Genomic DNA, 15,596 nt, shown 5'->3' with positions numbered 1-15,596 from the left:
AAGTTGGCACATAACTTACTCAAGCAGTTTCCAGAGGAATTGGCTACACCTAGTAGAGGGAGATCAATATAAGGAATAAATTATCTTACCATCTCCAATCTGTCCACAACACAAGTATCTGTCCATCTCATTGGTGTCAATATGACCGGTGCATAATCCTCACTGGATGCTGTATGTTGTTCTAAACAAGTTAAATTCAGGACATCTTGCAGCTCTCATTTTATTCCCATACAATTTGTAACCTTGTTGACTGGCATTTCTTTCAGTCCATGTTTAAATGAGTATTGCAGCAAAGCATTCCAATTATATTTATCCGACAGTTTAAAGCCTGTTTGTTATTCTATTCACGTGCGGTTAAGGACAAGTGAATGGAAGGTGAGATATACCGCTTTTTATACACATTCAGTAATAGGCATACATTTGTCTGTTTTGACTTTTAGCAGTATTCTTATCACTTGGCTATGGTTAATATAAAAAATTCATCAACTTCCTGAGGCACAAGAACCACAACTTTTAATAAATCATTATTTTTATTTTCATAATTGATTCCCAAACGTTATAACATGAAATATCTTGCATGATCTTTATCACTAATGAACAAATCCTTGATTTGGGCACATTTGTTTAAATACAATTTTCTAAATTAGTGCACGGCTAGCAGATAACCAGGGGATATTGTTACATAATCTACCCGGATTTTACTTTTGAAAACGACACCTTTTCATTTAGCAATTAGCTCCAGTGTGTTTGTGGATCCAGACCTGGCATGGGTCCCAGGGCAAGCATTGATGGGGGTAAGCCAGCTGTGGGAGAGTTAATGGAGCGTAGGGGACTGTACCAGTCCTCATGCTGCCTGGTTGCAGGTGGTGCAGAGGCCAATTGTGCATGTGTACTAGTGTAGGAGAATTGGCTGACAGCTGAAGGGGAACCATAGGCACTTGCCATCGTTGAGAAGCGTGACATATGATTTATAGCATGAGGGTACTGGTGGTATGGTCTGGCTGAAGTAGACATTGGGCAAACAGCAGGTATCAGGCCACTACAGGCAGAAATAACAGTGGGAGGGATCGACTTCTGAACAGTGCGTTCTTGTTTCCGATGCTTTGCACGTCGGTTTTGAAACCACACCTAGAAGAAAAGGAATTAATTCAGCAAGAACCATGCAATAAATGTGCCAAGTGGTACAATGTTTTATTTGCAAATACACTGGGTCCTCCCTGGGTTACGGCAGGGTTCTGTTCTTGAGATCTCTTGGTGACCTGGATAGTTTGCAAGTTGGAAATGTGGCCACGATTGAAGCTACCATACGGCAAAGGATACATGCAGATACGGCTTGTCCCACAGGAATAGAAAGCTGGGAGAAGCAATTTAAATCTCATTTTGCCATTCTTAATAATAAAGCTGATACTAACAAAGCATGGCAGGTCAGGCAGCATTTGTGGATTGTGGAGGGAATGGATAGGCAACATTTTGAGTCAGGACGCTACCGCTGAGAAATTTATCCTGAGCTTATCACACTAATAATGATTTTTTTTTAAATTGTATGTAAGGTTTTAGATCTTGTCATTGGAACAGAATTAGGCTATTTGGCCAATCGATTCTGCTCCGCCAATTGATCATGTAGGTATGTTGCAAAGCCTACCTGAAGCGTCTTTGAAAATCTGCCGCTGCGGGTGTGCACGATTTTGGCGCCGTTTAGAGGGGGCGGGTTTAAAACGCGATTTTCTCTAGGCTGTTCAAATCGAAGATGTTCAGCCTAGTTAATTATTAACGAAAAATCGCTGGAAGACCACGTCGCAAAAGCTATTATTAGGTTTAAAGGCCTTGAATAATAGTTATAGTAGTTTAAAAATCAATCTCTAAACCCGCGACCGCCAGCAACCGCAGGGTCTTATAAAGCAGACAGCTGAAGGTAGGTTGTATATTTTTACATTAAAAAGGGCTTCTAAAGATCCCTTTATACAAAATTTAATATTGCGAGTAGCTCATTTTGGGCCCATTATATCGCGCAGTATTTTTCTGGGCATTTGGGGCACAAATCTACCGCAATGTGAACGTTCTAAACCAGCGCGTTCCACAGAGACCCACTGGAAAGCTGATTTAAATGGGCATTTATTTACAGCAATTGAACACTGAATTCCTTCCATTTGGCCTATAAATTAATGTAAATGAGATTTAAAAATCATGTTTTATTGTGAATTATTTGTGAATATTATTTGGACATTTAGGCTATTTAAAAATGTTAATCATTTATTAAGAAATGGATAGATGTTTAGATCTAGTAATTGAAGTCTGAAATTAGCTACAATTAGGTAACTAACTAATTATATGCTTTAATTTCAGGTCATCCAAGTAAGATTATTTTATATTTGTTTCAGAATGCTTCAATCTATGATAACTGAAAATTTCATTCAGTTCTCTTAATTTTTAAGAAAGTTATGGGCTTTTGACTGTTCACGATCACAACTTTTTTGTTATGTCCATAGAAAATCAATAGGGAACAAGATGCTCATTTCCGAGTATGAAAATGGCCATAACTTTTTAAATACTTGAGATATGAAAGTGAATTAGGTGTCAAATTAAACTTATTTTTATGCTTTATCTGATGGGATAAATTACAGACTTGATTTTTTAAATCTCAAAATTTTGTAACATTGCTAGATCATGGCTCTCCTATCTTTCCTCTCAACTCCATTCTCCTGCCTTCTCCCGGTAACTTTCAATGCCCTTACTAATCAAGAATCTATCAACCTCCAATTTAAACATACCCAATGACATGGCCTCTGCAGCCATCTCTGGCAATGAATTCCACAGATTCACCACCCTCTGGCTACAGAGATTCCTCCTCATTCCACCCTTGTTTCAAATGCTATTGACAGTTTTCAAAATGATGCTATTGCTGATGTGGATGGTCTCTAGGTAGAATTTGCAAAATGGATACCAACATGTTAACTGGAATGTATTCTTCTTGGGTTCAATGTCGTAAAATTCCAGCTAGTGCCAAGTCATCTGCAGCACTACACCAACCACAAATCCATCTGTCAAATGCTCTGTCATATGTATGGGCTGTACATAAGTTGGGTGTTCCTAAACTGGAGACGATCTGCAGTCTTAAAGACCATAGAAAATAGGTGCAGGAGTAGGCCTTTCGGCCCTTCGAGCCAGCACCGCCAATCAATATGATCATGGCTGATCATCCATAATCAGTACCCCATTCCGGCTTTTTCCCCATATCCGTTGATTCCCTTAACCTGCAGAGCTAAATCTAACTCTCACTTGAAACATAAATTAAAGACAAAGACAAGCATACTTTTGGCACTCCACCATTTTTTAATTGGTTAAATTCCAGCAAAATTCTTGGGAATCCCCAAGTCAAACCAAGGCAGGACTTTCACAGTGAATAGCGGGGACTTGGGGAGTGTTATAGAGCAGAGGGAGGCATATAGATGTACACGTACATATTTCTCTAAAAATGGCATTACAGGTAGATAGGGTGGTGAAGGAGGCTTTTGGTATGTTGGCCTTTATCCTTAAGGGAATTGGGATGTTTTGTTACCGTTGTACAAGACATTGGTAAGGCCACCCAATTCCGGTTACCCTGCGATAAAAAGATGCCATTAAGCTGGAAAGCCAACCAGGTTTATTATATGACCGTTATATTACCGTTGTACAACCATGTATTATCTAAATGGTGGCCGACTAGGAAAAGGGGAGATGCAGCGAGACCTGGGTGTCATGGTACACCAGTCATTGAAAGTGGGCATGCAGGTGCAGCAGGCAGTGAAGAAAGCGAATGGTATGTTAGCTTTCATAGCAAAAGGATTTGAGTATAGGAGCAGGGAGGTTCTACTGCAGTTGTACAGGGTCTTGGTGAGACCACACCTGGAGTATTGCGTACAGTTTTGGTCTCCAAATCTGAGGAAGGACATTATTGCCATAGAGGGAGTGCAGAGAAGGTTCACCAGACTGATTCCTGGGATGTCAGGACTGTCTTATGAAGAAAGACTGGATAGACTTGGTTTATACTCTCTAGAATTTAGGAGATTGAGAGGGGATCTTATAGAAACTTACAAAATTCTTAAGGGGTTGGTCAGGCTAGATGCAGGAAGATTGCTCCCGATGTTGGGGAAGTCCAGGACAAGGGGTCACAGCTTAAGGATAAGGGGGAAATCCTTTAAAACCGAGATGAGAAGAACTTTTTTCACACAGAGAGTGGTGAATCTCTGGAACTCCCTGCCACAGAGGGTAGTCGAGGCCAGTTCATTGGCTATATTTAAGAGGGAGTTAGATGTGGCCCTTGTGGCTAAGGGGATCAGAGGGTATGGAGAGAAGGCAGGTACGGGATACTGAGTTGGATGATCAGCCATGATCATATTGAATGGCGGTGCAGGCTCAAAGGGCCGAATGGCCTACTCCTGCACCTAATTTCTATGTTTCTATGACAGTTACATTAAAAAATGATGAAATCATCATGTCGTTACAGTTTTTGCCTTAAAAATAATTTACTGAACAAGGCCACCATCCAGCCTAACCTTGTTTAAAATTGCTTTTTCAGAGTTCAACCCAGTCAGTTGATATAAAACAAAAAGTCTCGAGCGCAGGTAGGAGGGACTAGTGTAGATGGGGCATGTTGGCCTGCATGGGTTAGTTGGGCCAAAGGGCCCATTTCAATGCTGAATGACATTATGATTTTATGATGCTATGAGTTGTAATTAATCTTTTGCAGGAATATTTTCTGTTCATTGCAATTTTAAATTAAGGAATCTTAAATTTAGTAATAATATTTCACAAAGATAAATGGTAGAATTAAAAGGTGACAATACATATAGAGACTTAGTGGAATAGAAAACCACTTCATAATAAAATGCATGTGCATCATGCATTTTATCTTTTTTAGTTTCAAACGAAGAATTGAATGCCCTTAACCTCTGACCTGGATGCGTGCCTCATTCAGTTTGGTGATCTTGGCCAGCTCCTCCCTGCAGTAGATGTCTGGATAATGGTTCTTACTGAAGGTGGCCTCCAGGTGTTCCAGTTGCTCCTGACTGAAGGTGGTCCGATGACGTCTGCGTGCAGGCGTTGGGTAGTGTGGTGGTCCGTGCAAACTGACTGGCAGGCAGGAGTTGTCACCCGAACTTGAGCTCTCAGGGAACTTGTAAATCCTGCTGTCAACTGAAATCAGAAACAAATTTTTTCAGAAACAAAATGTCTAAAATCAAATCAAAATGTGGATATACTAGACAGGCCACGCAACTGGGAAATAGAAACATAGAAAATAGGTGCAGGAGTAGGCCATTCGGCCCTTCGAGCCAGCACCGCCATTCAATATGATTATGGCTACGAAGACACAATGCCCTTCAAAGCAATGGATACTCATTGACATGAAAATGGTGCAGTATAGATTTGCATTATTAGGGGTGGCACTGTGGCGCAATGGTAGAGTTGCTGCCTTACAGCGCCAGAGACCCGGGTTCTGACTACGAGTGCTGTCTGTACGGGGTTTGTACGTTCTCCCCGTGACCTGCATGGGTTTTCTCCGAGGAGCTCCGGTTTCCTCCCACACTCCAAAGGCGTACAGGTTTGTAGGCTAATTGGCTTGGTATAATTGTAAATTGTCCCTAGTGTGTCGGGGATAATGTTAATGAACGGGGATCGCTGGTCAACACGGACACAGTGGCCCAAAGGGCCTGTTTCCATGCTATATCTCTAAACTAACCTAAACTAAAACTAATTTTAAAACGCTATTGCATGTAGTTTCAAGAGCATTTAATTGTCATATGCAACTGGAACAGAACACTGAATGTCACTACTGGAGCTTTACAGGCACATAAAGGCAACAACACAAAAAAAAAACCAATAAATAATAATATAATAAATTGTCCGTTATACTAGGTGACCAGACCCTAACAGTCCAAGCCAAAGTATGCACTACAGCCTACAAGTCCATAGTAGTACATTGCTGAGGTAGAATTGTGGTTTAGATTGTGCAGTGTGGTTCAAGAGCCTGGTAGTTGATAGGAAGATTGATGGGACAAAGCTGTTCTTCAACCTGGAGTTCACAGTTCTCAGGCTCATGTACCTTCTTCACAATGGGAGCACCAAGCTGTTATTGGTTGCTTTCTTGAGGAAGCACTTCGAATTGATGGCTTCATCGGTGGGGAGATCAATACCAGTGATGATCAGGGCAATGTCTTCCACTGTCTGTGACCATTTCCGAGCCTTTGAGTAAACCAGGCCAAGATGCAACCAGTTGAGTGATAGGTCATTCAGTCACCACACACTATAATAATCATATAGATTTTTCTTCCCCAAATGGGAGATGTGTTCACATGATTTAAACTGTACCTGAACCTCACCATACGTGCATATGACAATTTGTCTTAACTTGAGTTGAATCTAAAAATGCACACCACTAGATTCGGGGACAGTTTCTTCCCAGCTGTTATCAGGCAACTGAATCATCCTGCCACTACAGAGAGCAGTACTGAACGACTACCCACTGTACCTCTTTCATGTCCCTCGGACTATCCTTGATTGGACTTTGCCGGCTTTACCTTGCACTAAACGTTATTCCCTTCATGTATCCATACACTGTAAATTCTGTAGATCGATTGTAATCATCAATTGTCTTTCTACTGACTGGTTAGCACGCAACATAAGCTTTTCACTTCACCTCGGTTCATGTGGCAATACACTTAACTGAAACTATGTGGAATAAAAGGCAGCAGATGTAACAATGAGGTTCAGAGCCCAATCTGTCAAAATGTTACTTTCCATAGCCATTTTCAGGGCTATGGATGTCTTTCTACATATTGTTCCATTTGTGTAAACTTTTTTTGACTCGCTGCCATTATTATCATTAAGATTCTTTGCATAAGTTTATAAATGTTAGTACTAATTATAAATTTGAATAATTTGCAACCGTTTATTATTTATTAATGTTGTGTTGCATTGGATTACAAAAAAATAGAGCTTGTTACATTTGTGGCAATGAAGTAAATTTCTTAACTATTAAAATACTTGGATCAGAAGATAGAACACAATATGTTGACATGAAGTGCCCTGTATGGAGCCGGCATGAAGGTATCAATTAATTTTTGGGCAGCAAGAATGGATTAATAAGAGGAAAATCCTGAAACTGTGCAGTTTAATTAATGGTTAATGGTTTGAAGAGATTCTATTATATTAACATATAAGTTAGCTCATTACGGTTTCCATTTTGGTGAAACTTTATCTTTAAAAATACTCACCCTCTGGTATATTCCAACTTTTTCAACTGGGAAATAGTCTCTTCAAAACAATTATTTATGACGAAAGATACATTTCAAACACCATTCATTTTCTATTATTGCTATTTAGAAGCCTAAGGATCTAAATATGTCTAATTAAAGTAAAAGTCTATTCAGGACATTTCCAAACTCCATTTCCATCTTGAAAACAACTGAAGATTTGGCAGAGCAATACACTTTCTGATTGTAAAGAGATACAATGGAAAGCTTGATTTCTTGTTTTCTCTTTCCTTTGTAAGTTGAATAACATGAGCATTAAGATGTATAAGCTTTGCATTTGACAATAGGTCAAGCCCTGGCTTCAAGAAGCAGAACAGAAACTGGCCACGTTCTGATTGCTCAACCAGTCGTGATGCTGGCAGTGGAAGCGTCATTCAGCCTCTGGATCCAGGGATTAGACTTCACCATAGCCATTATACCAACCCTACTGGGAATGTGGAATCTGATAATCACTTGGTCTTACTTCATATAATTTAATATCGTGAGAAAGCGAACAAGACCCACAGCTAGAATGCTCAGATAGTGAGAACAAAACCAACAAAGAGACTAATTTGTCTGAAACGGACTATGTGCTTACCAGCACTACTGATTAGCAAGGAAGTCAAGTGACTGTGCCTAAGTAACTGGCCTTAGAATCAGAATGTAATACTGTACTTCAAGCTTTGTGCAAACTCATTAGTGAGCTTTCTAACTTTATGCACACTGGTCAATCTTGGCTCAGTCAAATAGTATTTCTTAGGAACCGGTGGTCTTAAAGAACACAAGTAAAATTTTCACATGCGTAATGAAAACTTTGTTTTGCAGTATTATATCTCCTTAGCCAGAAGATGTCTGGCTAATTCAGAAATTTGATAATACCCTAGAACAATGGTCCTAACCAACTTCTAAAATAAATCTTTAATTTCCATTTACCAGCCATAAAATTCATTTTCCATCATTGTAGCTACATATCCCATCAAAACTTAAATAAATAATTTAGCCTCAGGTTGATAAGCACCATCCCCTCAATATCTCTAGATATAGGGTGAGAATGTAACCACCTAAAATGGCACAATATGCTCGAATAACTTGCTGCAATGTTCCTGCAGCTGGGTAATTGTGATCTGTTTATGTTTTTTTGTATTGGTTGGGAATGTGTGGAGCTGAATGGGAAAGACAATAATCAATGAAACATTTACTGTAACCCAGTGGCTGGATCTCGATGAAATTCTAACTTGCATTGATGCTTGCATTATCAATTTCAAAGAGCCTTCCCAGCCAGTTTCCCATTCTATCTTTTCCCGTATAATTCTATAAACCAGTTATAGAGTCATACAGCATGGAAACAGGCCCTTCGGCTCAACTTGCGTACGAGGTTAATTCCCGGTATGGCGTGACTCATATATTGATAGAATGGAGCGGTTGTGCTTGTATACTCTGGAATTTAGAAGGATGACAGAGAATCTTATTGAAACATATAAGATTATTAAGGGTTTAGACACGCTTGAGGCAGGAAACATGTTTCCGATGTTGGGGGAGTCCAGAACCAGGGGTCACAGTTTACGAATAAGGGGTAAACCATTTAGAACGGAGATGAGGAAAAACGTTTTCACAGAGAGGGTTGTGAATCTGTGGAATTCTCTGCCGCAGAAGGCAGTAGAGGCCAATTCTCTGGATGCTTTCAAGAGAGAGTTAGATAGAGCTCTTAACGATATCAGAGTCAGGGGATATGGGGAGAAGGCAGGAACTGATTGTGGATGATCACAGTGAATGGCAGTTCTGGCTCGAAGGGCCAAATGGCCTACTCCTGCACTTGTCCATTGTCTATTGTCTATTGTTAAACCATCATGCCTCATCCACACTAGTCCCATCCGCCCATTCTTATCGCATAATCCTCCAAAATTATCCTATCCATATACCCTCCCAGATGTCTCTTAAATGTTATGATAGTACATGCCTCAACTACCTCTTCTTGCAGGTACACAAAAATGCTGGAGAAACTCAGCGGGTGCAGCAGCATCTATGGAGCGAAGGAAATAGGTGACGTTTTGGGCCGAAACCCTTCTTCAGACTGATAGGGGGTGGGGGGGGGGGGGGGGGGGGGGAGAAGGAAGGAAAAAGGGGAGGAGGAGGAGCCCGAGGGCGGGGGGTTGGGAGGAGACAGCTCGAGGGTTAAGGAAGGGGAGGAGACAGCAAGGGCTAGCAAAATTGGGAGAATTCAATGTTCATGCCCGCCGGCCGCAGGCTACCCAGGCGGAATATGAGGTGCTGTTCCTCCAATTTCCGGTGTTGCTCACTCTGGCAATGGAGGAGACCCAGGACAGAGAGGTCGGATTGGGAATGGGAGGGGGAGTTGAAGTGCTGAGCCACCGGGAGTTCAGGTAGGTTCTTGCGGACTGAGCGGAGGTGTTCGGCGAAACGATCGCCCAACCTCCGCTTAGTCTCACCGATGTAAATCAGCTGGCATCTAGAGCAGCGGATGCAGTAGATGAGGTTGGAGGAGATACAGGTGAACCTTTGTCGCACCTGGAACGTACCTCTTCTTGCAGCTTGTTCCATATTCCCACCATCCTTTGAGTAAAAATAATACCCCTCAGCTTCCTTTAAATCTTTCCCATTCGATCATAATATTAATCCTCTAAAGATATTTTCTCCCCTTTGGCCTTAGGTTCTCTCACCAACATTTCTTAATCTATGCCCCTTGGTTACTGATTTACTTACCTAAGGATGCTATTTGCTCCAATTTTCTAGTTTCCCCAATATTACATAATCTTTCTTTGTATTCTATCCAAAGATATGACTTATATCTCAAATGCAGTGTCTAGTTGGCACGCAACATTCCAGCTGATGCCAAGCCGATATCTTGTAAATATCTACCATCTTAACTTCTTATTATGTTATTCGAATGCCATGTACAGTATAGCCAACTCTTCAAATGCTGTTTCAGTTTAACCCATATCTCGCAGTCCCCCTCTATTCTTGCTCCTCTTTCAAAATAATTCAGATTTGACCATGGTCTGGTGCACTTAATAGGTTTAGCAGCAGTTGTGAAGAGAAAAATAGAATTGTGTTTCAGGCCAAAAATTCCCTCGCCAGAAAAGGAGAAGTGAGAAAACAGATGCATGTTTTAAGTAGCAGAAAGGGGAATTGGTGGCAGCATAGTGGCCCAGCAGTAGTTGCTGCTTCACAATGCCAGAGAACCGGGTTCGATCCTAACCATGGGTGCTGTGTGTACAACGTTTGAACATTCTCCCTGTGACCACGTGGGTTTTCTCTGGGTGCTCCAGTTTCTTCCCGCACTCCAGAGACGTACATGTTTGTAGGTTCATTGGCTTTGGTAAAATTGTTAGTTGTTCCTAGTGTGTAGGATGGTGCTGTGGTATGGGGATCGCTGGTTGGCACAAACTTGATGGACCGAAGGGCCCGTTTCCATGCTGTATCTTGAAAGCCTAAAGTAAGGTCTAAAGGTGGAAAGAAGGGAGGGAGTGCCTACGGTAAGGACCAAACCAGAGTTCCCATGGTAACCAACACTTTAAATGCCAACAGTGAGAGAAGAGAAAAGAAACAAGGGAACAAATTTGAAAATGGAACATCCAGCAAAGAAAAAAGCTGAGTTTACCTGGCAGCATTGAATTCACCATTGAGTCAAGTGCTGCAAGTAAGATAGATAGATAATGATAATGATCAGAAAAATAACGAGGTACTGTTCCTCAAGCTTACATTGGGCATCATTAGAATAGTGTCAGAGCCCTAAACTAGAGAGTCAGACTGGGACAAACAATTAAAGTGACAGTATTGATGAACCATGGGATCTTGGGGTTCAAGTTCTCAGGTCCCTAAAAGTGGCAATACACATTGATACAGTTGTGAAGTAGGCACTTTGCATGCATGTCTTCAAAGATTGGGGCTTAAAGTTAAAAAAAGTCAGGATGTTATGTTGCAACTTCACACAATATTGGTTGGATCATTTGGATTATTAGGCACAGTTCAGGTCACCAACTATAGGAAGGATGTGACTACCCTAGAGAGCATGCCAAGGATATTCACCAGGATGTTGCTTAGATTGGAGAACGTTAGTTATGGGGGGAGATTCGATTGTCTGTGCTTGTTGTGCCTGGAGCAAAGGACACTGAGGGGTAATCTGATAAAGAGGTGTATAAAGTTAAAAGATGCATAGGAAGGTAGATAGAATCTTTTCCCCACGGTCGGGGTATGAGAAACAGGAGGGCAGAGGGTTACGGTGAGAGGAAGGAGTTTTAAAGGATAATTGAGAGATAAGCTGTTTTAACATAACACGTGCTTGATATCTGGAACTGACCTGATCTACAATCACCACATTTCAAAGAATTTTAGACAGGCATTTAAATAGTCATGGCTTAGAAGAATATAGACCTAATGAGGTCAAATGAGACAACATAATGGAGATGGAAAGCCAAAGGCCCAGTCTCTTTACAGTGATCAGATTTGTTAATAGATACCCCTATAGCTTTCAAGCTATTATTTGCATTAGTCCATTTCATAGAAACATAGAAACATAGAAATTAGGTGCAGGAGTAGGCCATTCGGCCCTTCGAGCCTGCACCGCCATTCAATATGATCATGGCTGATCATCCACTCAGTATCCCGTACCTGCCTTCTCTCCATACCCTCTGATCCCCTTAGCCACAAGGGCCACATCTAACTCCCTCTTAAATATAGCCAATGAACTGGCCTCGACTACCCTCTGTGGCAGGGAGTTCCAGAGATTCACCACTCTCTGTGTGAAAAAAGTTCTTCTCATCTCGGTTTTAAAGGATTTCCCCCTTATCCTTAAGCTGTGACCCCTTGTCCTGGACTTCCCCAACATCGGGAGCAATCTTCCTGCATCTAGCCTGTCCAACCCCTTAAGAATTTTGTAAGTTTCATATCAAAACATTCTCCATCCCTTTAATACCAAGAGTGGCTTAGTTTGTGGTTCTGCCTCATAACGCTAGAGACCCAGGTTTGATCCTGGCCTTGGGTGCTGTCTGTGTTTGTACATTCTCCCTGTGACCACATGTGTTTTCTCCAGGTGCTGCAATTTCCTCCCACATCACAAAAACAGGTTTGTAGATCAATTGGCCTCTGTAAAATTGCCCCAAGTGTGGGAAATGGATGAGAAAGTGGAATAACATAGAACCAGAATGGGTGATCACTGATTGGTCTCAGTAAGCCCAAGGTCCTGTTTCCATGCTGTACATCTAAACAAAGCGAAACTGAACTGAACTAAACTAAACTAAACTAAAGTAAATTAAATTAAACTAAACTAAACTAAATGAGCCCACCTGCTTCTATTTTCCAAATCAATCTTTTATATGTGACTTTATTGAATATATAACATGTACTGTGCTTCTTTTTAAAGTTCTCCATAATTTAATCAAAAGGACTCTGATAGGTTAATCATGAACAAAACTCTCTTGACAGAACATCCAGTTATACACACGATATTATCACTCACAGAAGTGTTTGTCCAGCCTATGTCCATAAGAACCTTACACACTGTATTACCCATTGGTTATCCTCCTTTGCATCAAGATATTCTTCTAATTTGGAACACTGTAAAAATGAACATAACGTTAGGCCCATAAACCCTCCAATGCCATCCTTGGAAGAACAGGTGGAAACTAGAACTCACAGTCTCGATTTGAATATTAGAAGCTATGCAGTGGTATTGATTGCCTTGCTGCAAGGTCCTGGGGAATAAAGCAAACAGCATGCACTGGTGGCCATCATTGATTCCGCAAACAAGGATTTGGCTACATTAGGCAACATTGATTCCAACTCTGCTAATCTAGTACAGTTGAAGTTATGCACATGTGTAACAGAACACCAGAAATCCAAAAAGAATATATCAAAACAGAATGAGCAAAGCACAAAAAAGGTGAAGGCAGAGTAGATTTTACTCACAAATTGCTTAAAGACAATTATTTATTACATTTTGAATTAAAATGTCTGCACAAACATTGGAGAGAATCTTAAATTGTGAGAATATAACTGTAATTGACCATTGGATTTTTAAAAAATCATCTAAAGTGGCCCCTTTGAACCTCATTAGTATTTGTTATTTTGGTCAATGTAACATTTAGCAATTTGTCTTCCATTCCAATTTAATTTTCCTGCCTCATTATTTAGACATCATTGCCGAATAAAGAAAATTGAAAAAACCAGCACACATTAACTTTTCAGTAATTATTAAAGAGCACATATAATGATGCGACATTAGATGATTTGATTGAATTTATGCCATGCACTCCATTGCTAAAATGGGGGAAAGGAGAGGGGGGTGGGTGGAGAGGGGTAGGTTGGTGGAGGGGGGGGGGGGGGGGGGGTGCAGTAAAGAAATGACCAGCAGAATTTACTCTGTAAGTTTAGGACTTGCACGTTTGTGTGGGTGCTCTGAAGGTTAGCAACAATTATGCTGCAAAATGCTGCCATTCACCAGTACATCGTGCAGTTGCCAACAAATTTAAAGTATAAAGTAAATTATTTACATAACTATTATCAGACATGTACATTGGCATAAGAGGAAACTCTATGCTTAGTTATCTTAATTTTTACACAGGAGATATTTTAACATTATGTTGAGAATTTGTGTACCCACTTCCCACAGTGGTCACATAACAAATGAAACAAAATATTAACTCTAAAATAAAATATTTATTTTGTTTCCCGATTATAAATCTAAAACAACATTTGGCATATCATTACTGTTTCAAAATTTGATGGGTGAAAATATTTCTCCCATTACTTATCACAAATATTTCCATAAATCTATTATAGACCTTTCAATAATAAACTGAATACATTGATTACATCCAGTAATGATTGACAATGTCAAGTACTTAGTATTGTTTTTGGACATTTACTTTTTATTACCAAAATATAAACAATGTCCCTATGTGTGGAAGTACCCAATTGTCCACTAAGCACTAAGTATTTCTAAATACAAGTACTGTATATTTGATTAAAAAATGTTGATTGTCAGTATATTTTAATGTTCAAATGTATTTAAAAATATGATAAATATATACGTTCACATTTTTAAACAAGTAGAAAATGCATTGTAATGTTATTAATGCAAATATCTTTATTATTTTAGTGTGTTAAAATAGAAGATACATAGTGTTTATAAATTACTCATTATGTAACTGCATATTTCCACATATTATAATAATATTCTTTCTAACTACATTGTCCATTTTATTACATTTACCAAAGACCTAAATACACTTGAAATTAGTTTTACAAGTGTAACATAACTTGAATACTTGCTATTCTCTTGCTGATCGATGAATATCAAAAACAACATTTTACCCCCTTGATAATGGGACACAAATTTAAAAAATGATAATGCCATCAGTTTTACCACATTGGAAAGTCATTGCACAAGTCAGGTTGCCGGACTCGGGAAAGGAGCAGCATAATCACTCCAAGGTTCAAACAATGGCTGTCAGTCTTACAATGGTGTTTAAGGAGTCCATTGACACTTCCGACGATTAAAATATGTCATAACATGAGAAATAGAAGCAGAATTAGGCCATTCGACCCTTTGTGTCTTCTATTCCATTCAATAGATCATGGTTCAGGAAATGGAGGGATATGGATTATGTACAGGCCAATGAGATTTGTTTAACTTGGTATCATGTTCAATGTGAACATTGTGGGCAGAAGGGCCAATTCCTGCACTATACTTTTCTATGTGTTATGGTCAATGTTTTATCTTTTACCTAAACACCAGCATTAACTATATTCCTTGATTCAGTTAATATCTAAAGAATTTGCACGTGCCAACGCAATGCTTAAGAAACATTTAAACAGGTACATGGATATAAGTTTTTGAGGTTTAGGGGCCAACACATGCAGGTGGGACTAGTGTAGATGGGACACGTTGGTCAGTGTGGGAAAATTGGGCTGAGAGACCTGTTTCCACGCTGTATGACTATGACTCTATCAATCTGTGACTTAGAATCACAGAATACCATTTCAGATCATTAGACAGTGACAACGGAAAAAGTTAACTAAAGAGTTTTGCTCTTTCCTTGCAATACTGCAGATATAATTGAATTGATGCAGGCAGTTGCCAAGGAAGGATGTCATCTCCGGTCCCACATATATTGCGGGATTTACATCCAATTAAAAATAAAATGAAATTGTTTGAGGGGTGTTTCAGATTACTGATAATGATAGTAATGTGCGAGGCTCCATGCCAGCGGTTTTAGTCACCTAACTCTGCCAGAAGAAAAACAGATCTATCATTTCTAATACAATCTCTGTGCCTGCAGAGTTATCACCTGGTCCTGAAATTGGCTC

General features: G+C 39.9%; 1 protein-coding gene across 1 annotated transcript; it reads right to left on the bottom strand.

Moving 5' to 3' along the window:
* Positions 1–498: 498 nt before the first annotated feature.
* LOC116976485 (homeobox protein prophet of Pit-1-like) lies at positions 499–5,176 on the bottom strand (the record flags this gene model as incomplete). Its single annotated transcript, XM_033026379.1, has 2 exons — positions 499–1,128; positions 4,934–5,176. Coding segments are annotated over 2 exons (639 nt in total), but the record flags the coding sequence as incomplete, so codon positions are not given.
* Between the last annotated feature and the right edge of the window lie 10,420 nt (positions 5,177–15,596).

The sequence above is a fragment of the Amblyraja radiata genome, chromosome 8 (genome assembly GCF_010909765.2).
Source record: "Amblyraja radiata isolate CabotCenter1 chromosome 8, sAmbRad1.1.pri, whole genome shotgun sequence".
NCBI lineage: Eukaryota > Metazoa > Chordata > Chondrichthyes > Rajiformes > Rajidae > Amblyraja > Amblyraja radiata.
The sequence above is the reverse complement of the archived record's forward strand: the minus strand, read 5'-3'. Positions and strand labels throughout refer to the sequence as shown.